At 37.4% G+C, this 26,558-nt stretch overlaps 1 protein-coding gene across 1 annotated transcript in view; it reads right to left on the bottom strand.

The window, feature by feature from the left end:
* NUDT14 (nudix hydrolase 14) overlaps nucleotides 1–26,558 on the bottom strand; it is a 59,176-nt gene that overhangs the window by 18,752 nt on the left and 13,866 nt on the right. The window contains exon 2 of the mRNA XM_084270654.1: nucleotides 11,794–11,837. Coding sequence (XP_084126780.1) covers nucleotides 11,794–11,837 — 44 coding nt within the window. The remainder of the gene's footprint in view (nucleotides 1–11,793; nucleotides 11,838–26,558) is intronic.

Below are 26,558 nucleotides of genomic sequence, written 5' to 3'. Positions count from 1 at the left end.
CTGTGCTTTCTGTGCCATTCAGGAGCTATAATGTGCTTCTGTAAGACATAAACCTTTTAGGACCAATGAAGGAGACTTGGCCCCATCACAATTCATCTGCCAGTGGCTGCTTTAGGCACAACTGAACATCAGAAGAGATGACACAGGTTTGTGCAGTATCTTCCAGGGCTGCTAAAGACCAAGGGGCTGCTCAGCTTTCAGCACAACTCCTCCTTGGCTTTCTCCTGCAGTAGCTCCTGCTCACTTTATACATACAATAAATCACCATGCCAATTACAGGAGACTTTTTTTCCCCAGGAAAGCATGCACCTGAGCAGGTTACTGTGCAATAACATAGGATGCCGTTCTTTCTATAAATATAGGAACAATTAGGATAGCCTTTAAATATTTTAAGAAAGGCATACCTAAAATATCAGCAAGACCTATCTACACAGACCAGCTAACCTCTAGTAGAGCTAGTAGAGCTTTTATTGCACTTAAAGCATGTCTGCTCATGGTATCTAACACAATGTTTTCTTTAAGGGATTCCAACTATTCAGTCAAGGATCTCATGCAGAATTTAACCATTTAAGCTTCAAAGAAAACCCTGAGCGAAATAGGATTCTGTAATGGAGATATTTGACTTTCCCAATGTGCAGAAATTACATACAGCCCTGCAAGAAACGAGTCCAGGATCTTAATTCCTCCAGTACCTCTCAGACTGTCACTGAAAGAGAAGATATCCACCTGAACACAACCTCTATAGTTGAAAACAGCTCTGACAAGTGTTCAGAACATTACACAGTTGTGCACCATTGGCCTAGGAAACCATTTCCCCATTTTTTTCCTTCCCCAAATGCTGTACAGCTCTGTATTTATTGAACTCATGGTAACTGAAGCTTGATGATGAGCAGAGCAGATATTTGTATGGAAATACTACTACAACTCGGACAGGTACACCTGGGAAAGGCAGGTGGTTTTTGTAGGAGCAATACAAAACCACAGCATTTGACCAGCTGCAAGGTAGGGGAGAGATGAAAACTGACATCCTGTTAAAATGTGCACACGCATATGGGCAGAAAGTTAATTCTTCTAAAATACATCCTAGCAATTAAGATCAGCAAATGAGCTTTGCCAAAGCTACGAGAACATGTAATTCCAGAGCTCCAATATTTAAAGGAAGGTTTTGGGGGATAGGAGTTGGGTGTTTTGGCTTGCTGGTTTGTTTTGGGGGTTTTTTTTGTGGGTCTAGGGTGGGTTCTTTTGATCTGAAGGACTTTTCTGCTTTTTGTTGGTGGGATTTTTTTAGGCAGGAATGTAATTTCACCTTGTACTCATCAGTTTGGCAATCTTCTATCTTCATGATTTGTCAGTTGTTGACCTAGGCTACAGTTAATCCACAAGCAACTGTTAACACTTACTAATTGCTTTTTGTGAGACAAACTTTTAAAATCCTTTAATAAAAAAAAAAAGACTGATTCAGCTTTTCCTTCTTCTTAGACATGACCTTAATACATACTTTATAAATGTGTATTTGCAAAACTAAAAAGGAATTTAAAAAATTCACATTATAGTAACAGCAAAGAAAAGGACAAGATTGTCTTCAGTTTCTGTGAATGAAATAAGATTCTCAAGGCTGGAGATGAGGATTTTTAAAGATAATCTTGTACTAATACCATAGTATGCTAAGTAATTGATGAAGTAACACGGGCAAAGAAGCTGACCTTCCTTTAATCATTCTAAGAGCAACTCTGGATCTCCTTGTGTCTAGCATGGCTACGTGTGTGTCACACAGAAACTGTGATCAGAATTGAATAATGGAAGATAAAGCACCTAAAACCCCACTGGAAAGCCAGGGCTTCCCAGCTCTTAATCTCAGCCACTTCTACCTTCTTGTAAAGGCAAAAAATTGTCTCAAAATTAGTTGCAAGTCTGTAATACTGTTTGTGCTGCTTACAAACAATAATCTCAGCTCGGTACTGGAGACTTCAGGAAATAATGATACTTGATTTTTTAAAAAAATGCAAGAAAGAAGCCAAAAGAAGGCACCAAACTCCCCATGACACTATCAGAGCCGGCGGTAATTCTGTCGCCATTCTCAAAGATGACAATGAAAAATGAATGGCAGATTCCAAAAAAGAAACACAAAAATGGCATATAGGAACAAAAGCAAGTAATTCATGCAATCAGTCCCCTAGACTCAAAAATCCTTTTGATACAACCAGAAGAAAATAATCAAACATAGCGTGCAACCACAGAAGTATTTCAGAGACATGTATTAGTCTCTACTGGAGAGCACATGAATATAAAATAGATCACTCGTAAGGGAAAAATGTCAAGACTTACAAATCATACAAGAAGGAAAATTAGTAAGAAAAGAAATAAATCATTTAGAAGCCCTATAATTATTTTAGTTTGAAAGTATAAATTTGGTTTGCTTCTTGAAGTAACATGAATTTGGTTTCGTTCATACAGTGTGGACAAATTGATCATTCATACTGTTTTCCATGTCAAGACTATAATTCCATCTAGTCTTTTTAAAATATGTTTGAGGAACAGCTCAGATTAAGGATTAAAGCATGTTGGTTAACAAGTGTCCTTTTCTTGATCAAACCTGAAATGACTGTGCTTTCAATCTTAAAGTGATAATCAAAAAAACCCCAAACTTGTTTGAGAGCAAATAATCAGGAGTAATTCTTTGGGAGGATTCATCCTTCAGGGGGGACTACTTCATCTTAAAGTTATTTCATAATTATTTTGGGTGACCATGAGAAAGAACTGCAGGTAGCCCCTGTGGCACTTCTGTATTCAAATTAACCATCCGTTTCACAGTTGGACACGTCCCTGAGAACTTGTAATGTGGTATCTGAGTGCTGTCTTCTTCCTTTTATCAGAGCAGCACCTAGCATCTCAGCCAGAGAAAACAATCCCTTCGTTTTCAGAACAGACACGTAATAAAGCTGTACCCTTTGATTATTCTCCAGTGCAATTCCTTTAGTTTCCCAGAGCTTTAACTATAATGCAGATAGTGCTGAGATTAAACGTGTGTGCTTGCACAATCTTTACTGGTTCATTTAAGTCTTCCTTCAAAGCATTTTACATTTTTCAAAGGCCAACACCAATCCAATTGGCTGCTTAAAATGCAGCCTATTACAAAAGCAAAGCTATAAGCTCCTGACAAAAACATTCAGCCTTTCATACTAATCACAGATAAAGTGGATTTGGCAAAAGATAATTAGAGACGTCTAGAAGACTTCTGTATTCTGATTAAATCTGAATGCTTTCTCCAATGCAACTTAAATATTTAATACTAAGTAAAACCAGAATACGGTGGTGAGACATGTATGCTTAAGAAAATAATTATTACTTTGGAAAAAATCCTAAGGAAGATTGGTTTCAGTAAACTGAACTGCAGCAGGAAGTTGTTCATGACACCATAAAGCAGGAAGCATATGTTTGGTTAATCATCAGACCGGTGGAAGAATGACTTAAGAAGTGCTAACAAATCCATATACATGCACTTTTAAAACATAAGCTCTATCTACTTGTAAAGCAGTAATTTTCACCCAACTGGAGAACATGATGCAGGACAACTCTGGAATAAACAATCCTGCCAGCACCCTGTTTTCATATAACAAAGAAGGAAAAAAAAAAAAAAGCAAGCAAATTCAACTGCAAAATAAATGAGACATCAAAGCACGTTGCTCTCAATAACATTCTTTAAGTGTCATATCTTGGCCCGTATCCCAGGATACCCTTGGAAATGACACATTGCATCTCAATGGGATTCTTTCACCAAAATATTTTAATAAATAAATTCAGGTTTTATTCTAAGTTATTTGATTAAATAAAGCTCTGTGGGCATTATGTGCAACAGATGTCAGAGCCTGATGGGCTTTTGTTCCAATTCCTAATTATTTGTGAAACTGCCATTTATGAATGCTATCACATAATAAGAGCAATAAATAATCCATCTCAAAGGCATAAGTATGACTGCATTCTGAAGTAGCAAAAATCAAAGCTTTAAAACAATATCAGGTTTCAGGGACAGTTCACAAAATAAAAAGCCTTAGTGTTCTGCCCTAGGAAAAGTAAAGGACAAACCAACAACTTTATTTCTTCCCTACTAAAGCCCAAATATGAAGGGAGTAACACAATCTTTTGCCAGATATAGATTTATAGTATCACCACCATTAGTGAGAAACACAGATTGAGAAAGCCAGTTGCTCACAACTGACCTCATTTCCCTATTATGAGGATAATAGTTGCAACAGTTTCCTCTTTTCCAAAAGCTATTTTCTGATAGAATTGAAAAAATACAGGCACTCAAATTAAAGAATATTTCTGAGCTTTCCTAAAATTATTTTTACCAATCTGAAATGCAGGCCATGACCATGCTACTGTCTCTAGACCATGTAAAACTGGGGCACTCATTTTCAGACAGAACAGGTTTCATTGAAAACCACCTGGGAACAGAGAGAAGACTCTCCTTGATTTCAGTGATTACAAGAGAATAAAAATACCCACAATAATACACAGTGTTACTGGAAATACTAAAAAAAAAAAAAATCCTAAGGTAGGAAAACAAAGATGCTTCAATTTTGGTTAACAGAAACCTGTATTTAGAAATTTATGACTAATCAGCCATAACTAGTTTATGAATTTTTATGGATACCATACTTAAAATTAGGCAAACTTTTAACTTCCCAATGAATCAATACCCTCAGTATTGCTGAGTATTTTATTGCCATTTTGCCTGTACAGTTTATGTGAAGTGTATCTTTAAAAAAGTGAAAATCTGAGTATTTGGCTTTTGATTTTGTGTTTTTCTCTGATAACTTTACAGCATCAAATACATTTATTTTTGCCTTGTTGCTATGCTTTTATTTAGATTGGATCTTAAGGTATCAACATAAGACATTTTAAAAGACAGTTAATATGCCTGCAGAATTCCTGGCACACAAGCAGAGGATCTGTCAAGTTTTTGCTTAAAAAAGCTCCAAAAATGAAATACGAAAAAGCAGAACCTTTAAGTGCATTTTATTTGCAAATATCATATGCAAAGAAATCGTGTAATTACTTGGGTTGAAGGAAACTCATAGGCTACTACATTTTTTCCTTCTAATAGCAGGAAAAATATCATTATCCTGATAGCATCCATGGTAGACAGATATCAAGTCTAGACGTGAGTGTTTTCAATGACAGTGATTACAAAACACACCTTCCTAGATTGTCTTATTGCCTATTGGTAAAAATGGTTTCTCAGGGTTTAATTTAGAACATACTTTCCACATGAGACACGATTGCTTGTTCTATCATTGATTACTGATGAAATGAAAATGATTCCAGACTGCTTTATAATATTCCTTTACATTTTTGTGATAAGTAGTAATTTTTCTCTGCAGTTGTGTTATCCTTTGCACGAACATGCCCAGCCGTCATTACCTTCTCTCAGCTATTATTTCCCTAAACTTTTCATCATTTTTGTTGTTTGTTGAACTACATCCAGTGTATTTTAAACAGTGCATTATCTTCTGCACTATCTTTGAAGATAAGCATGAAAATTCCACACCATTGACACCCTGGAGGAGACATTACAAAGACAGACAAGGTTTACAGCACAACAGCATATCATTGCACATGAAAGGCACATACCACCCAAGAAAAACGTTTTGGTTTGGTTTTATTTTTTTACCTATAAAGATGTTAAAAAACTGTATTTTACCCATTTTTAAGCTACTGTGATAATTCTTGCACAAAGGAAGCATCTGAGTTAAATTTCATGGTGTCTTATAACACACTAGGACATAAACCAGTAAAATACATACGGGATTAAGTTTCCATAAAGCCCAAATGATCTGGCATATGAAATTGGAGAAGGAACTTAATCCACTCCTATAATGTGGTCAGGGCACATGACTTCCACCCTGTCTCCATAGCTGCCTGCTACAGCCACGGAGCCAGAATAGCATCCCTGGCTCCTCCAGGCCACTCGCTTGGCTCCATCGACCCATCACCTGGCCGGCTCTCACGGACAGGGCTGACGATGCAGCAGGGTCCCACCGCAGCTGTTCAGCGTCAGAGTTCCATGCTCCCCGACTTCAGTGGCACCCAGAAGCCAGCAATCGGCCAGGTAACCTCAGAGCATGGAGTACCTGGCTGACTATATTAATCTTCCTGTTCTGAGTTCATTTTTAACTGGCTTCTCTCTGTTTATCCCCCGTGCTGGTATCCGCAGGAGACAACACGTCAAGGTGCAGATTGTCTTGGTTCCCTTCAGCCTGCAAACTCCCTCCTGATGGAAAACATAACTTTTCACTTGTTTTTGTAATAGATAAAATAAAAAGCTTCTTTTCTGAGCAAACAAATTCAATTAGGAATTAATTTGTTTTCAATGTGAAAGAAATTACTCTCTTTACTTAAAACAAGCCAATCTTAGAAGGCAGGAATTTTATTTCCTCCTCTTCTTAGATAACAAAAGACTTCAAAGTCTTTTCCATTATGCATTTAAGACAGGAACTACTACTGAGCCACTGTGCCATGTTTTGTAGGTAAAAAAACAGCATAAAAAGGGTACAATGCACATACAGAGTTGTACGGTTTTTAGTCCAAATGCCTTTTCCTTGTCACATGATAGTTTCAGGCTTGAGAGGAACTCACATAACAAGCCTGAGTGCAAGTCAGTCTCTCAAATTTGTTTTCCTTTAAATGTAGCTTACATTGTAGTAAATTTTTCATTCTTCTAAATAGAGAAATAGCCATAATTTTGCTTTATATCCATTCACAATGCAATTGGAAAGCTGCCCTTTTACTTGTAAACTAGCAAAAGGTACAGTTATGTTCCTGTGCTCCAACATTATTACTCAAAGCACAAAAGCGAGCACATGACTCTACGCTGACCTTCATCTGTTCCCAAATTATGTTTTTTAAAAGCCTTGAATCTGTTTAAGAGGAGCTGCTGAAACCCGAAACGAACTCGGTCTATTGCTTTATAAAGTAGATGAATGTAAAACTTAAGTATTACATTTCAGGCTCTTACTGTACTAAATATAGTAAAATTAGGGTGAGGGAGAATATAACCAGAATGTGAGTTGCGTTTTAGAGATTAATTTTTTGTTACAGGGATTCATTGATGATTACTTTGCAATATTTGGTACATTTTAATTTCTGATCAAGTTTTTTACTTTTAAAATCAGTGACCTTAAAAAAAACCCTTAATAACACCTTCCCCTGCAAATCACAACACCACAAATTGCTAACTAACTCCCACAGCCCCAAGTCCAAGAAGCACCTTGAAATATACTTTGCATATAAATTTTCATCGCTCATACTCTGCCTCATTTTCATAAAGGTATGTTTAATAATGAACAAACACATCAGCTGGATATTCAAAGAAAACTCTAGTTAGAAAAGAACTACATAAAATAACAGCAAGAAGCATCTCTTGCTGTGTGTCGCTGCCTAACACAAGCCATAATTATGCAGCATCTATGGAGCACCACCTCAATAAACTTGTTAAATAAGAGGTAATTGTAGATTTTTATTTTCATTCATTCATTTTTAGCAATCTTCACTGTTGTTTCTAATGATGTAGTAAAACCTCCCAATAACTTCTGCTAATATTCATCTGCATGTTTCAAAGAAACATTAACTTAAAAGTAACTTCACAGGACAAAAAAAAAATAGTAAAAGCATTACTTTAAGTTGACATGTCTTGGTAAGTTTACAATTTTGACAGTTTTCAGGTGGAAACTGTAACATTTATTGAGTATTTAATCTCCTTCTAAAATCACAGAAATCTTCAGGTTATAAGACATTTCTGAGATCATCTGATCCAACCTCCTGCTCAAAATCAAGCAAACTTCTAAGTTAGGTCTGATTTCTCAGAGAAAACCAGTCAAGCTTTGAATTTCTCCATGGATGGAGGTTCCTCAGCCTCTTTGGGAAAAGTGTTCCAAGAAGTAACTATTCATTATGGGTATGTCTGTGTGTCCTTCTGTTACAATTTAAAACTCTATATGGTATGATATGCCACTTCTTTTGTCTATACTGACACTCAGTTGACTTTAGACAGCACAGGTTTTGAAGGTCTGCCTTGCTAATGGTTTATTGTGTGATCAGTAATAATTTTGCTTTTTTCGTGTGTCTTTAAGTGGCATGGAAGGATTTGGAGTAAGTAATTATTTGTTCAGCATAAACTACAAACTACGTAAGCAAAGGTCACTCCAGGACTGATACTTTAGTTCTGCATGGTTGTGATCTTAAGAAAGCTCAGGAGCCACACACTGTACACTCAATTCCATCTCTGCAATAGCTAAGAAGAAATAAAAGGGGGGGAAAAGCAGCATCTAATAAAAATTCTGCCATTTCACCTTGCACTAGTGTTACACCAGCTTGCCTATGGTTAAGCAATCTTGTCCCACTGCAATATATTGTGAGACTTTAAAAGGTGACTCACACTTAAGGCAAATGAAATGACTACTGCAGTCCTCATGGTTTTTTGCCTTTGTATAATTTAATCAGCTGTTCATCTGAACAGTTGGAAAGGATAAATTTATTCAAAAACATCTTAATCTCTTTTGCTAAATATTTTCCTGTATCGAGTGTATATTCTAATACAAATTGACTGAATATTGGCTTACGTTGACCTCATTTAAAACGAGAAAGAACACTTGGGTCCCAAAGGAACTCAGCACACAAATGCTCAGTTCACTGTCATACAGCAAGGAAGTCAGTACTAAGCACTTGTTTACTTCTGCTGCTGAAAGAGGATGACAGATAAAGACATGAGTTAGGTTCAGTGTCTGGTTTTATATGATTAGCACACTATATTTTTTTAATTCAGAATCATTAAAGTCATTCCACATATCAATTATATATAAATACATAATACGTACATGTGTGTACAGACCTGCCATTCCAATGCTCTGTCCAGTTTAGATAAACAGATAAATAGATAAAATAAAAAAAACTTGGAGCATTTAAGTGTGTTACTGTATTTTGAGAAGTAAGTTTTGAATACTTTTAAAAGTTTATTATGGAAAATTGATCTTAATTATGGAAAAAAAACCCCTACAATGTTCTTGAATAAGACATATGCCCTAGGAAGTCCAGAGCATCAAGACATGTGCCTCGGAAACCCCTCCTCCTCTTCAGGTTTTTATCCTCCATTAAGAGTAATGAACCCCGAAGAGTCCTCTATAATCTTTAGCAACAAAGACAACATAATTTTTCCATATAACTAGCATCACAGCTGTTCTATTAAAATAGAGTAAAATACAGGGCTTTAATGATTTATAAGGAGTTTAGAACCTGACTAATTTATCTGATAATAATTGGCTTCATATTCACAACCAGAATTTATGTGAAACCATGGATTTCCTATGCAGAAAGTTTGCATTAGCTTCGGTGTCAGAAGTTGCATTGGATTTAGTTGTGCAAGAGTGTTCGACATTTTACAGCTCAACAGTAGTCACTAATAAGTTAGGATGGCAGCTGTTGTACAACTGAAGCTAACAAATGTTATGTGACCAGAGATGACTGGCATGACATGTGGCTGTAGCCTTTTTATATAGTTATGTTCTCAACTATTTTAAAAATGTCCACAAAAGTCCTTCAGAAATACTGTTTCCAAGAAGTTCACAGAAAGCTGATCCTTTAATATTTACCCCACTCAGTTAGTTGCATATATTCACACATTATCACAGAGCGATAATCTAAAGTTTAAACAAAAATGGTAATGCAAATTATTCATCTGGAAGTCAAGTTCTCAGCACTGTGACTTGAGGCTGGATTCACTTGCTTGAAAGTATCGGGCGTATATCAAATTTCCAGCAATCAATTATCATTTCAGCCTTTGTATCTGCGATCATAAATCCAGGCACATGCCCATATGGATAGATAAAGTGCAAAGACAGAACTGTCTTCCAGGCAAATTCCAAAAGCAAGTGTGAAGTTCAGTATTGAAATATCACTCCCTCTTCTGTCCTCATTCTCAAGCAGTACAGGCATTTTTAATCAATCTAATATTTTGCCAGACTTCCTGGAACTTTTACCTTTGTAACCTTTGTGCTGTTAAAAAGTCTTTCTATCGCTTTCCTTCCATCCCAGATACCTACACACAAAAAGACTCACCGTAAGGAGTTAGAGTGTTCCAGCAGAGAAGAATTTCAAAAATACAATTGATTTTACCTACTTATTTCAGGCACTACAAGAATACATCTCTCAACATGGGGCCAGTTTTAAGTCACAATTCCTTTTGCCATTAGCGTTTTGCTGTATTTTTACATTTAATTGATTTAGAAAAGCTTCTCCTAGGGAAAAGTTGCTGCCTTTGCATTTTTATTTTATTTTTATCTTCCAGTACTGAATTGTCAGTGACTAGATTAAATATTTATATTTTTTAAAAAGACAGACTATTTTGGTATTTAATTATTCTGTGACTGGGTCTGTTTCATATGTACCATATTTGTTATAATTTTGCAGAAACTGATCTTTCAAATCAGGAGTTAAGTGCCCTGATATGAGAAAAACAATTGGAAAGCCAGAACAAAATTACAGAATCACAGAATTACAAGGTTGGAAAAGACCTTTAAGATCATCGAGTCCAACTGTTCCTGTCCTGTGCTGAACCATATCCCTAAGTACATCATCTGCCCTTTTTTTAAACCCATCCAGGGATGTGACTCAACCCCCTCCCTGGGCAGCCTGTTCCATGTCCTGACAACTCTTTCAGTGATATTTTTTTTTTTTCCTAACATCTAATCTGACCCTGCCCTGGCACATCTTAGTGCCATTTCCCCTTGTCCTATCACCTGTCCCCTGACTGAAGAGACCAACACCCATCTCTCTACAACCTCATTTCAGGTAATTGTAGGCAGTGATAAGTCTCCCCTCAGCCTCCTCCTCTCCAGACTAAATACTCCCAGCTCCCTCAGCTGCTTCTCATACGACTTGTCCTCCAGTGCCTTCCCCAGCCTGGTTGCCCTTCTCTGGACACACTCAAGGCAATCCATTTCTTTCCATGTGCTTAGGAGCATGTTTTGGTGTACAGAATAGAGGGCTAGAAAAGGTTTCAGGCATTTGTAAAGTTACTTGAATTAGGCTCTGCCTGAAAAATTACATATTAGTGATGGAAAGGATTAAAATGTAAAAGTTAGCATAACATGAGGATTTGCTCAAGCATAGAAAAGTCTCTACCTTATTCCAAGTAATTCCAGTGAAAAAAATCAAACAGTATGACCATAGCTTTAGATTGCTTTTAACAGTCTTTATATTAGGACAATACCTGGGATTGTTTATTCAGAGGTGAGAGAGTATGGTCACATCCTTGGGATTAGACCATTAAATGGAACAAATAACAGGGTTAAGTATGTAGGGGGCAGATTCCTTCCTTCAGGTGATACATTCAAACTGAAAAAAAGAAAATTTCATACAATCCAAACTTTCAATTCCCTCTTCCATGGAATCATTGATTGGTCTTGTGTGGACCTTATGGGTCCTTTCCAACTCAGTATATTCTATGATTTTATGATTCCATATACAATACATCATGTGCCAAAACTCTAATATTTGAAAAGTCAAGAACAGACAAAACATACTGAAAACATAATAAACCATAAGGAAATTTTACAATGTCTGCTAAATCAGTCTAAAGTTGTAGGGAACTGAAATATTATACAAGAAGTGAGAACTGAAGAGGAAACTCGAGGAAAAAGAAGTGACTCCACATCAATAAGGTTTGATCAATGGAAGAAAATGCACTATGAAATACAATATAAGGACAAAAGAACATAATGTAATTCCATCTGTTACCTGTCATGTGTCCTCATAAAATCCCAGAACTTCTTAGTGCCATTCTGGGGGAGGAAAAAAATTACAACAATCAGTAAAATTAATTCCCATTGCAAACTGACCATAATGAAATTTAACAAAATTTCAACAGGATTTCTTTGAAAACTTTATACACCTGGTTTTCTTTATGAGATCATTATTCTGGATTTTAACAGTAAGTATTGTAGATGCTAAGAACTGTCTTAGGACAGATCAAAATCTTCGATCCATAATGTTATGCTGGCAGCTAATTTAATACTATGGTGGTCTTCAGGCCCAATTTTGGCTACAGTTATCCACTCCAGGTGCCCAATCTAGTCATTCAGGTGCTACGAAACTATAAGCTAAGTTTTAACCAGTGAAATAACCCACAGATCTAAGTTCCTCAATGCCCAGAAATAGTCTTATCTTAGGATATCACAGCACTTACCTCCTAACTAAACTCATTTTGGAACCAGGAACAAGAAGACATCCTTCCCTCTAACCCCTTACACGCCCAAAATAGTAGTTTTGTCCACGATATGCTTAGCATAAAGAGATCACAATCTGTACTACACAACAGCTGTTACTCTGCACTGCTTGTTGGGGTGAGGATCCTCTCTAACCAGAGGCTTGAAGCCGCAGTACTCGCCCAATGACTGGGAGACACAAAATGGATTATTTTTTCAAGTTGGGCCAGTATCTGTCCATTGCTATCCTAAAAAGAACATGCACTTCAGCACAGCTGAAACCAACCCCTGAAAACAGGCATTCTTCCACAGTAATAATGAATGTGTATGCACTTGCTTACATTCATATTCTTTTATAATCACTTATTCATACACATCAGTTAAGACAGACATGTACATCATTCTTTACCCTGCTTATTCAAATCGTGATGTTATTTTTCTGCTGAAATGCAACTCAAGAGATTTAAGTTCTAGGTCAGTTTTAAGTCTATATAAGGAATCATTATGCAACCATAGGAAATTCTTTTGGTTGATAACTTTCTCTTAGTGGCAGGGCAAAAGCTAGACCTGCTGAAAACCAACATACTTAAAATATGCTTAATGTGAAAGGCAGCACAAGTTCTCTATTATAAAGTATGGTTAAATGGATGATCAAACCCTCAACAACTGGTTAATGATTTAAAGCAGGTAAATGTGAGCAATGAAAGAAGAATCAAGTTCAGTTGGTGGGTAAAGGTGCCAACCAACGTAGCCAGGCCCTTCAGCTCTATTACAGATGTCATGGCTACCGAGTACACAACAGCTGGTGGGGATTAGATAACAAGCACTCTGGTTCAGAGATTAAGCTCCTGAGCTTTATGAGTTTACCAAGCTTTTTGGAAGAGGGACTGCTTGCTTACTAGCTGGGTTTTCCTTCATTCCCATAACTCTAATTATAAACAGTTGTTCACCTCAAGAGAAACTCTACTCTTCCAATGGTGTCTGTGCATACCTTCTGTTAGCATTGACAGGAATTAAAGGCATGCATTAGAAAAGAAGCCCTGTCATTGTTTAAACGCAATATAATGTAGAAAGAGAAATAAAGACAGCAAATTCTCAGGGGGAACTGAAATATGAAAGCTGTTGTGTATCAAGCTGAGTGTATATCCAATTCATTCCACCTGATAAGAGACAGAGAAACAGCTCTGAAAGGACCATGACTCAACACACAGTTGCAACACCTGAACTGATGAGCACAGGCTATGCTGTGTGGTAAGATAATTCAAAATATTAAATGTGTAAGGTCCACTCAATCATTTTACAGGTTTATTTCTACCTGTAAGACACATACTTATGGGATTTTCTCGTTTGCAGATTGCTGTGCAATTTTCCATTTGACATGAGTTGGGAAACTGTGGACCAAGGATAATGTCTTCTGCATGTACCTTCCTACTGTTTCTCTAGTTTCAACCTTCCCATGCTCTAAATGCTAAGATGTACTACCGGAATCTATTCTCCCTTTGTAGTGTCCACAGCTGATGGAGAAGACAAAAAAACCTAAGTCCAGGCTCTCCTTGGATTAATTAGGCTATTAGTCCTGTGATACTACTTCCTAACGTATGATCCTAGCAACAATCTTCTTGGCTCTTTTCTCCTGCCATCATTTTGCAAATTATAGAACCTGATTGCTTTGGAGCACTTAGGAAAGGGTTTCAAATAGCTGAGGAAAATTACACCCTAGAGAATCATTCTCATCCAGATGGGATCCATCAGATCTGAATGACCTCTTCTTAAGGATGAGCTCCATTAGCGTTAACAGAATCTACCTCACAGACGTGCACATAATTTTTACCAGAAAGTAAAAGAAGGCACTAAGTACCTAAAAAGAAATGAATCGTAACATAAAATCTGTATTTTCTAAGAGGCTGGACAGCACATAGACCACTCTCTCTAGAACATGTTTTGATTAGTTTAAGACCCAAATTCAAAACCAGCCACAGGCTAAGTTAATTTGAGACTGTCCATTCAAGATGTTACCATCATACCCTCTGACTGGACTATGTTTGTTAAACTATTTTCTGCCTATATTTGAATAGAAAACTACTTCATATGATCAACCTGCACCTGTCCAAATAAATAAATCAATAAACAAATGAAACATTCCAACATCTCATTGTTTACAGTGGCAGAAACTCAAATGAGCCTCATTCATGCCCTATTGTCCAAGTCAAATGTAATTTGAACCCAACCGTATGGAGTTGAGTTTCTGTTGTACCCAAAGCGTGGCTCTTTCCTAACAGACTACTATGAAGGTTGCTAATTATTAATAGCATGTAAACAGTTACCAATGGTTCTTATGCTGCTTTACATACTTTACAGAACATTAATTCCAACCAGTTTCTAACCAACTATATCAAGCTGAAATATCTCTATCTTATCTTTAAGACAAAAATATTAATTGCTAAAACTGATCAAGATTTGTGCTTTTAAAAGCCAAATAGCCATGATTATTTCTTAAACTGCTCCATTCCATATATCCTGGTCTTTGACAATGCTCTCCTATCATTACAGTTACAGGTAGTTGGAAAGAAGCACAGGTATCAAATGGTCAACATCAGTCCCAAAAAAAGAGAAATAACTTTGTGAAATACAAAAGCTCTCTCAACCTTTAACACTCTTAATTTAATAAACATATATATTTGTATTATTATAAAACAGTCCATTCACCGATGTCTTATGAGGAGCAATCAAAGTATCTCTCAATGAAGTGAGAGAAGTAAGAATAAATGATGGCTGGGAGACCTAAATACTGACTACAGGAAGGAGAAAGGAACATATTACTACATTTGATAAAGATTTTTAAGGTTAGTATTCAAATAGGAAACTTTTCCTATGATGTTTCGTAAAGACAAATGTGTCAAAAGTATTTTATATTAGCTTTTATCTGTTCAGAATACAGTTCTGATACTGCAACAACCTTGTATAACACATCATTGATTTGGTAAATCTTTAATCACAAAGTAATCACACTCTAGTTCTGTGCTCAGTGATCAGGTTCCGTGATGTTGCAATGCTGAACTAGCGCATATAGTATGTGTAAATTAATAAAGCTGTATTCCAGGAGAGGCAGCATGTGAGACAACTTCGTTTCATATTACACAGAAGACAGATTACTTACATAAGCACAAATTGCATAAGAAAGCCGTATCAGGTCAGATGAGATGTCCATCTTGTCTAGTACCCTGTCTCTTAACAGCTCAAGGAAAATTTAACAACAGAGGAAGCATACAGCGACGCTTCCCCAGAATACTCTTCCAAGCCTCTGACAAATGCAGCTGAAGACTCTCAAAATCCCTCAAAAAGGCATTCAAATTAAACACAGTCTTCCCCTGAGCCCCAAAAAGCAAGCACACTTAGCCATTTCTAGATTACTTGAATGTTCAATAGCAAGTCACCAGTCCTGCTCATCTCATTCTGTAAAACTGATTTAATACTGGCATTGACAACTTAGAATTACAACACTACACTACCAGTCTAGCAGTCTGCACAAGAACTTGATCCTTTTTGGTTAAGTGATTCCAGGACAACCATGCACTGCAAAGACTTTTCTGGTAGACACGTGCTGACAGCGGATGCAAGTTCAGCAAATGTGACTCCTATCAGCAGAGTGCTGTTTATGATGCCACCCATATTTGATCTCCACATTCCCCGTCTTCCTTCCATCCTTGAAATCATTTTCCTATGACTCCCTGCACATGCTCATTGCCATAATTACAGGCAGGAGGCAGTTCACACTATCTGTTATGGCTAAGTTGGAATTGTCTGCAACCTATAATCAAAATACCATTCCTTTTCCCACCTACACTCTGTCTCTGGCTAAAATGCCTTAAGAATCACTGCACCAGGGATATCGCTGCCCTCTGCTTTCCTCCACCACCTTAAGCAACATCTGAACAACATGGTCAAATTGCTGTGAGGATACCTACAAAAAGGATGACTTCTGCTGAATAGAAAGGTTAGCCCATAAGATTAGCCCATAAAGATGATAAAAAGGATATGCTGTGTTAACGATGTAGGAAGAAACATGAATTGGCATTGATCTTATGGTGATACTGGGTGTGCCCCACATGTGACAGACCCTGGATGTGCTCTGACACAAGTCACCTGGGAGTTTCCCTCTGGTCTTCATTTGGGGCAACTTGAATGCCTTCCTCCCTCTTTTCCTTGAGGGCAGCACCCATACATAAGTCTGCCACCTGAGAAGCTCTTGAACCAGCTCGTACGTCAGGTAAACATGTCTACATAGGTACCAACACTCAGCTCAGCATTACACTGGTACCATCCTGCGCCTTCCTTCAAAAAAACCCCCAAGCTCCCCCCCCTCAGTTTAACTGTGGTCCCTAACAGTGGCATACAGCCCTGCTGCAACTCCCAGTATTTTCTGTGTACATAAGGACTTTAACCCCATTTTAGAGAGACAGATGTAGACCTTTCCTCAAGGATGCTCCCAAAGAATGGGATTTGTTTATAAATAATGGCAATGAATCAGAGCTGTGGTATCCCAGTTACTAATAAGACAACCTGTATCTTTCTACTGAGTTTTGTGTTTCCAATTGCTGTAAAGTATTAACTGAACAATGAATTTGGCTCAGATACACAGTGATGTTATTGCTCTGCATATGTATTTAAGTCAATCACAATGGTTGGGCCCAAACCACTCCAAACTGACCCCTCAATGTAAGGTTCAGTGACAAAATGCTGCACTTCTGTGCTGAAAGAAAATATAAATATCTTAAGTTACTAAAAATGAAAGAAATCAGTGATATTTCATATGGTTTATTTTGTTATTTTTTGTATTTCTTTTCATTTGAACAATGGGAAATTTTCTGTATGACCTAATCTAGTTAATCCTGCTCTGGCAGGGGGTCGGACCCGATGATCTTTCAAGGTCCCTTCCAACCCCTAACATTCTGTGAGATGAGGAAGGGAAAGGGATGGCTGTGCAGCAGACCATGCCATGCAGCTAAAGGTAACGTAAGTACAGTGACTCACTGAGGGCTGACATGGCAGAAGTTTATAAAAATCACGGGTAACGTGGAGATGGCGAATGTGAAACTGTTCACTATTTCTCATGGTGCAGAAGGACAATCTCATAGCTGACTACCTGTGGAGAAAAGTTAAGGCTTATCTGGGCACTTTCAAGGAACCAGTGCTGAAGTCCAGCAGCAGCACAGAGAAGTTTGCCTTGCTTGTTCGGTGTATAAGAGAATTGATAGTTCCTGAAACACCTACGTGCAGTAAACATAAGTTTTATACTCACGTAATTAAAGATTTGTACTACTTAGATTTTATTACAAGTTTTATTCTGAAGAGGAAACTGAAGACATGTTAGTGTAACAGGTGCAAGAACACCCACTAAACCTCTTTAAATTCTTCCTTTAAATCCGTGTCATAATTGTAACACAACATTACACATGGGTGTCTAAAGTAAATCCTCAACACGAAGGTTTACAGTCACAGATTTGATGCGGTTTTACTGCATTCAAACCATTCAACTAATCAAAATTTATGTTGAATTTGCACTGATTTAAGTGACAGCCAGTCTTCTTGTAATAAGCTCTGGACAGACAAGTGACTGAAGCAGAAATGATACTCATCCAAAATCTGCTTACAGCTTCTCCTTTTTTATTTGCCTTAAATAGAATTTAACAATTTTAAAAGCTACTGAATTGAAGACACTGGCCAATGTCATCTCTCATGTTTTTCCTCAGAAAACTTCTGCTTGGGCAGACCAAGTTGCCAAGAACTGTAAAATCACATCAAAATCACTTCAGCAAAAAGGGTTCATACCTCATATTTAAAATTTTTGAGGAGACTGGTAACAGGCTAAGCAGACAGGTCACTTTAAACGTTGGGGGGGAACGGGGACATGTCCACACAAACTTAATATATGCCACTAAAAGAGGAAAAAAAAAAACCCAAACTGGCCATGACAATGATTAACTTCTTAGTGTTTACATTACAGGAGAGACAACATGAGGTCTGGCGAGCCATTGTGATAGGCACTAAACGTATGTAGTGGGAACAGTTCCTGTTCAGTGATCTTACAATTCAGTTACAACCCAGACAAAAGTTGGTGTAAACAAACTGAGGCAGTTAAGGAAAAAAGAAAATACATTATGGTATAGATAAGTTACAGGCACAATTTCTGAGGGCTAAAAAACAAACAGCAGTCATGTTCCCCTAGCCTCTACCAGTTGGACTGGGTTTAAAGCAGTCAGCCAAGAAGTAAGTGTTCCATGTTTGTGAAAAAATCCAACTTGAGAAGTTGAAGCTTTTCTAACATAACTCTGTCCTCACTGCTCCCTGTTTCCGTGCTCCTAAGACACAAAAGCAATTCATGGCCTTAATGCAAACAGATTATGACCATTCTTCATGCAATAAAATAACAACAGTTAAGAAAAACAGCTAAGAGAATTAATTGTCAGATAACGGTCTTAAACCAGAGTCAGCAGCACCCAGCAAGTGTGTGGTCCCTGATTAATGATTTACATGTAACAAACCTGTAAAACTCCCTAAAGGAATAATCAGAATTTGCTCTTTTTTCCTCAAAAACTTTTGTAAACTGTATGAGGCTATTTTTTTTCTTTAAAAGCATGCATAAAACCTGTTTTTCTACTGCCCTAATTTTTGCATTCAACCAATCTCTTATAAAGAGTAGTATCTTATAAAGAGTATCTTATAAAGAGTAGTATCAATATGCATAGCAACATGTCTATCACTACACATTCTCTCATTGAGGTGTCTCCTTGTTCCCCAGAACCTCATGGAAAAAGAATGCCAAAGTTGTCACTCTATTAGATGGGTTTTCATCAGGTTAATCCAGATGAGTAGCACGCTGGGGAATCAAGTAACTGACTCATGGAAGACAGACAAAAATCTGCACTGATGCAGCCAGCTCCTGCAGCCTCCCACCACCTTTTATTTCCGTAAGTGGTCTTAGCTTAATGCTTTTCAATCATATTCACCTTTTCATGACCAATGAAAGCTGCCAAGAGCTAAATTTCCAATGAAAGTAACTCAGTAATTCATTCCTTTTTTGCTTTATAAAATATATGCTCCAACAATGGGAAAACATGCCCTGAATTAGCTGCTACTTCTCCTTGAATCACAGCTCTTGGGCTAAAGGGAGTTGACCCTATGGTAAATCCAGCAAGACAGGAGACACCAGATGCTAAAAGTATAAGCCCTTAACCCTTTGTAAATGAACTTTTCCCTCAAGTACTGAAGTGCTCCTATCAGTTGAGATTTCCTTGTTACATTTCTTTTTTCGGCTTAATGGAATCTGATGTCACATCTGTAGCAGTTTTCAGTGGAAACATATGAGGATGTATAATCTAATATAAACCATTTCTTGCCAGCTGAATTATTAACGCTATAACTCTTTGTTATATATAATCAATACATAGTATTTCAGTGTCCACAATGATGTACCCAGAGAAGCTGTACTTCCAGGCCAAACTCAAAAGACTGAATACTGTTTGCTTTTCACTTTCCTATCATGCAATCACTAATAAAATTACCTTGCACTGTCTGAATATTTTTCATAGAATGTTCAAACTATGACACAAACAAAAATTTTGTAAATACAGTGAGAAATAAACCACCAGCTTTGATGCCCAAAATTCCACAGTTTGGGATTTTTTTAAAGAAACAGAGCATTAGTAGTCAACAAGATACTGTGAAGCCTGAACGAAGAACAGAAATCAGAAAAAGATTGCTAAAGCAAATTTGGAACTGCAAGGTTTTCAAAATAAAAATAAATTACCCATTCCATACGCTTTAAAGTTTCATTGCTTCCTGTTGAATATTTTTATTAGATTAAAATCAAAGTGAGGTGGTTTTTTGTTTATAGAAGCTAGAGAGATGCTATGGTGTATGTAAGAATCTTCATCCACAAAAAAACTGCAAAGGAACAGTCAAAAATTCAAGGATAATTAACATTCAACTTTATCATCTACAAGAAAAACCCCGTCCTGAGCAGACTATTTTGCATATGAAATCTTTTGAAATGATGACTTATCACAGGCGTTTTTTTGCCTCCTTTAAAAGTTTGATTTGTGGTAAGCCAGGAGAAAGCTGTCTTCTTTTTATATAATTACAGATTTCATAGAAAGTATTACATATCTTTCAAAATGAAAGGCAGCACTTTCAGCTGGCATAAAACCATGCAACTCTATTTAAAAAAATACAATAAAATCAATAAAATCATTTGCATTAGTTGAGTGCCTGGCCTCCTTTTTTCCTTTTGGATGTATAACATTGGTTTTAGGGAACTGTCTTATTCTTGGCTATCATATTACACAACTACTAATTTAAATGCTATTAGACTCACTCAGTCCTCGGGTGCAGCCCTGTAACAGTGTAAGTCAGTTGAAACGCTGGCTGCCCCTTTTCCTACCCCAGCTGCTCAATGTCTCTGCTCTGCCTCTACTCCACCATTGGCATTGGTGTAACCACACAGCAAGCTGGTTCTGGGAACCCATCTGATTAAAACACTCTGCAATAAAACCTGATTTTAAAAAAATTGATTTTTAGTAGCTAAGATTAATATAATGGCATTATAAACACACGAAGTTTTCACCAGTGACTATTAAACCAAACAGCCTTGGTTTATTCAAAATTACTCCAAGAAGATAGAGATGTATCTGATAAGGAGTGCTCTAGAGAAAGACACATGCACACAAAAAAGCCTAAATTGCAATTTCAATCCCCACCCACTAATCCACTCCATCAGACTGCACACGCTGGAGTAAATGAAGCCTCATCTTCAAAAACAATTTGCAGAATTACTTGCTGATGTTGAAGGACTACTTCAAAAGAGTTTAAGTGTTATGGAATTTTACTGTTTTTTAAACAAGCCACTGTTTAAGCTCAAGAGGAAGGGGGGTGTTTGTTTTTTAAACAAAGCCACTTCATTACTAAACTATCCAGAATGTTTATTTCAAAAGCACCATGATTACAAATAATAGCATTTTGCAGTTTTAAACTTATCCATATTCAAATGTTTCACGTAGAAATGATTGGGTTTACTACCTTTGTGGAATCTGCATCCAAAACCACACAAACTGGTGATTTTTCTCAACAGTAAAGATGAACTTTCTACCTGAAGCACAAACACCACTGCTGCTAATTGGGTTTAAGTGACAATATGAACAATTTTGTAAGTAACACTAATCTAGCAAAGTTCATGGGGATAAATACTCCTATACACTGAAGAACAACATGCCAGCTCCAGCTGACACAGCAGTTCTGGGCAGAGCAGGGGAAAGTTGCTGCGGTCCCCACTACGCTCGCTTTATGTTTAAGGATCTTGAACTAGAGACAGAGGTGCTCAGCTCTTTGTGATAGCAAACTCTTTGAGGCATCGACTTGACATCTTATCTGAAATTAGCTGGAAGACATAAAGATACTTCTTGAAGGAATAATAATGCATGTGAGTGGAGACCACACCAGGGATACCTCAAAAGACATAAAACCTAAGGTCATAGACTGTAATTTTTACAACCCGTATCAATTTTCTCTTCAAAGTGAGGGTTATTCTGGTAGGAGTTTGTAATGAAACTGCAAACAGATGGTTATGGCAATAGAGTTTACTGTTCAAAGGTGCAATTTTTTAACACTTTAGGAGGTAAAATAAACAATGAAGAATGCATTAATTTATTCAACTGTTAATGCAATGCTGGGCCAAGCCACTTTGTTCATTTTATGTACATCAACTGCCAGAACAATTACAACTAAGATACTTGATGTGTAAGTAAACTTTCTCGTATAATCCTCTGGAAGTTTACTTTTCAGGTCACAGTTTGTTTTCTGTGTGTACTTTTCAACAATGGAGTTGTTGCAGTTTAGCTTGGCATTCAGCTATCAGTACGATCACTTACCTTTGAATGAAATTTATAAAACACGAGAATTAAGCATATATAAGTACACTAAATTAAGTCAAATCTCCTTTCTCTCCTTGTTTTTCTGTTTTTAATATACATTATTATTAAGCACAATTACATATACATATCAAACACGCTTTGTTCCAAGGCAAATACGTAGTAGGATACTGAAATCTATACTACAAAGAATAAGGATATGGTGCTTGCATTCGGAAACATGATATCCACAAAGGTCAAATTTATGACTTTTCCCACATAATTTTACTGCCAGGTCAGCACAGAATTTAAGGTTATACATTGAGATACAGATGGGGCTTTCCTAGTACTAAGTTAACTCCAGCTCTATTCAAAGGAACGATTGCTAATAGGTGGAGTTTTCAGACTCTCGTGTTACTGTATATAAATGACAAAATTTAAAGCAAGTATTCAACTGGTCTGTCCTTTACTTAAATTCCTTTCACATAACTAAATTTTGCTGCACGTGGTTCCATTAAACTATGGTTTCCCTTGGAATTCTGCAACACACTTTCTTGTTTTGCAGGGATAAAAGGAACGTGCATCTGAAACTGACTGGACATGGTTAAGGAATATATTCCTAATCCTGAAAGGTGGTTTAACAGAGATAATACCAGGACAAACCCTGCATTCAGCTGATGTGACAGCAAAATACTTTTATGGAACTAAGTACTGTACTTTCAAACAGATGTATTACACATCTCTCACAGCCACTTATATCCATACTTGCTGAAAACCTGCTAAGCAAAGGCTGTTTTTGTAATCTTTTCCCTGTGTTTTCCTTTACTGTAAATAAAAAATTCCCCACACAATTTGCAGTAACAATTTATTTGCAAAACTACTGTCAAAGCAACAAACAGCAAACTCAGGAAAATAAAACCAATGAGATTGCTTTAGCCATACCTTCTGCTTAATCTGACCTAAATCAGCATTTCCATCAGAATAGTATCACCCTCCCTTTCCCTGCTTTCTGCATGGCCTCCTGCATGAGAGCAGCACAAACATCTCTGCAACCACACACTGAGCCACACTAAAGACACCACCCGGTTCAACCAATTCAGCACAGATGAAAAGCTTCTCCCTCCCTTGCCAGCCACGTTGCCACTGCAGAAAGTTACGTGGCACACAAAAGGGGGGACAACTGTACCTGTAGTGTCAGGTCTCACGTGCTACAATTCTGATCTGCCAAATAATTAAAGACATACTAGACTCTAGGACATTCAGTGGGATTAATAAATCTATCTCTGAAGAGGATCAGAAAATAGAAGCAACTGGTAAATCATGATGAGAAATCATCTTTGTCTTCTGAATTCTGTATAAGGACATGCAAAAGTGATAGTAACATTAAAAGCACATCCCTGTGCAAAAGGAGCATGGAAGTGGCTTTTTCATTACTTTTTTAGTTTATTGTACACGTTATGCATCCAGTAAACATCAAGGGAAAAGAAAAACAAAATTTTCTGAACAATCTAAGAAGCTGAAAACCACAGATCCAGGAGGCACATCTTCTGGCTCCAAATCAGAGATTAAAAGCCAAGGAAATACCTCAAACAGAGAGATGCTGAGAACGCCCAGGTGCTCTGTGTTTCATTTCTTTTTCTAGAGTTTTCCTTATTTGTATAAGTTATATATTCATAGTGTTAGAAACAAACAAACAAAGATGGCATTTGTCGTTCAGTAACTAATCTGGGGAGCATGAAACATGGGTTCATATCCCTGCTCCAATTTCCAGTAATTAACAACCCCAAAAGACAAGATTTTAAAAAGCACTTTGCAGCATTCAACCTTCACTTTTAAGGCACTCACTGGAAAGTTGGAAACTTCAAATTAGACTTTACGCTGAACCACTGTCACTTCAGGCAAATGCCAGAATGCACCAATAACATTTAAACACCTTCACTGAATAGTTTCACATACTGTGGTGGGATTTGAACTGCAATATTTGTTCTAAGGTTACAAAACTATTTCTGTTCTGCTTCCTGATGGACCTTCAGTGAAACTCAGTGAGATTGATTTCTGAAAATTCCTTTGGAAAATGGCACTTATGCTCCTAGGTCACTAAAGACATTTTCCAAACTGCTAAATTTTACTGAGATATAGCTAGCTATAATAAACATAAACTTTGTTTTGAAATTTTAAAGAGATCAAACGAATGAAAAATGTCTCCAGGAACCCTGTTTTAATCTTTTCTGGCCCATTGGCAACTGCTTCTTTTGACCGCTGAATTGCCAAGATAATGGGCCTGACTCTGAAATTTCAGCGTGGCAAGGGAAATAACTCTGCCCTCCTCATAACATACCTATACCAATTATGTCTGTAGTAACTGTTTCAAGAGAGCATGAGATAGGATATAAAGTACCCATTGTGAGTCTGAGACCCCACAGTAGATGAGAAATTTCACTCTATATTTTTTAACTTCCTGTACTCATCCTGTGCTCTCATTAGTCAAAATACCCTTTTGACTCCTTAGGAAGGGGACTCTCCAAATAATACATACTGGACAAACACTGCTTTCTGCTGGTATAACACCCCAAAGAATTTGGGGCTGCTTAAGACAACTTTGTACAGAGTCTCTGACTTTGAAAGACCTCCACCCCACCTTGCTGGGGTTTAGTGCTCTCGTCTCATCTCCGTAGGCACAGCAGGGAGAGAAGCAAACACAACTACAGTAAGTAGAAGATGATGATGAATTAAAATCATCAGTCCCAAGGCAACCACTACGCCTACAAGCATAATTTTGTCTTCTTTGCTACCCTAGGTCATGACCCTCATCCAGAAGAGGAAGGAAAGAAACTGTCCTTTCATCATTAATTTCACTATGCCATTCAGGAAAACAACACTGACAACACCATAAAACCACAGGTTAAATTGCCATTGGTGTTTCAGCCAAATGCTAATCAGCACCATCAATTGTCTAATATTTCTCATTACCTCTTTATTCATTCTAACAAATTCCATTGCAACTTTTACAGGGTTTGATTAAAATCTTCTCTGGTTGACAAAGAGCCAACCCTATCCCTCTTCTACCACAGTACTGGACCACTCCATTTTTAGATAGATAATAAAGCTGCATTCAAAAGCTGTGCCATTGAGGAACGCTGTTCTAATTTCCAAAACAAAATCTACTGTGTCACCTGAAGCAGAACACAGTAAGAAAACTCTGTGCATAGACTGTTCTACCATTAAAATTGAATTTAAAAAACACAGAAAGCAATCCATTATGCATAACTTCAAGTTACATGGTTTTGCAAATGCACCTGTGAATCAATAGTGTGGATCACATAAGTATGATTTTTAAAAGGAATTAACAAATCCATTTATTTATAACTTACAAAAGACAAAGTGTATTTGATATAGAAATCAAATCAATGCAGGAACAATGTAGCTCAAGGAACTGTACAGCTTGCATCACACACCAGTTTGGTACATGCCAATAAAAACCAGCATTAACAAGACTGACCAAGGTTAACAGGCAGCACTTGGGAGATCCGAAGTTTCAACAAACTTGGGAACAAAGCCAGATGCAGCACCACGGTGTCTCCATGGTGAGGTACAAGCAGGGAAGGACGCCTCCTGCACAGCAGGTCTCATAGAAACACAAGTGTTCTCACAGGCAAGGTCCAGGGATTTTTAGCATGTCCCCTCAGCAGTACTGAATGCTTTGTGCATGTTAAACTACATTTCTGTCAGCTTCTTCAACAGAATACTGGGACACCTTAAGCTCCAAGACTTCATCCTGAACCCAGCATACAGAGAAAAGCCTAAAATCTTAGATGAATAATGAAATTCATACATTTGCTCCAGAGATTCAGCGGGGCTGATCCCAGAACTGAGGATTGATTTCCACAAGTACTACAGATGATTACACAGTTTCCCTTGCAAGAGAGCAAGATACACTTTTCTGACTGAAAAGTACACAAAACAGCACTGCAGAAAGCTGTTTCTTTTCCCTTTCATCCTCTTCCCCAAGGCACAACTGTTAGGTGTGGTTTGTCATCCCACATGCCGCAGTACTGGAAGGTACGCCACTGCTCTACCATAAGGCAGCAGAAGAATGTACAGGCGGGAGGAAGGACACAATGCCAACTGGCATTCGTGTGGGGGTTTTTGAGAAATACTTCAAAAGCAAATATTCCAACAGTTTTTCCGTTTAGTGAAATAGTTTCCCTGACTCTCTTGCTTTCACCCCCTGGGTGTGATTAAATCTCTGCTTCCCCCCACCCCCCCATCCCCCCCCAACATAATTCTTACATTTAAATCTTGACATTTATATTATTACTTTTACAAATTAATCTTTCTCTATGAAATGTACCATAATGCTCTAGGGGAGGCTCACACATTTCCCTTGAGTATTGTG

This window comes from Gallinula chloropus (assembly GCF_964237585.1).
Source record: "Gallinula chloropus genome assembly, chromosome: 14".
Lineage (NCBI taxonomy): Eukaryota > Metazoa > Chordata > Aves > Gruiformes > Rallidae > Gallinula > Gallinula chloropus.
Note: the sequence above shows the minus strand (reverse complement) of the source record. Positions and strands in the feature narration are given on the sequence as shown.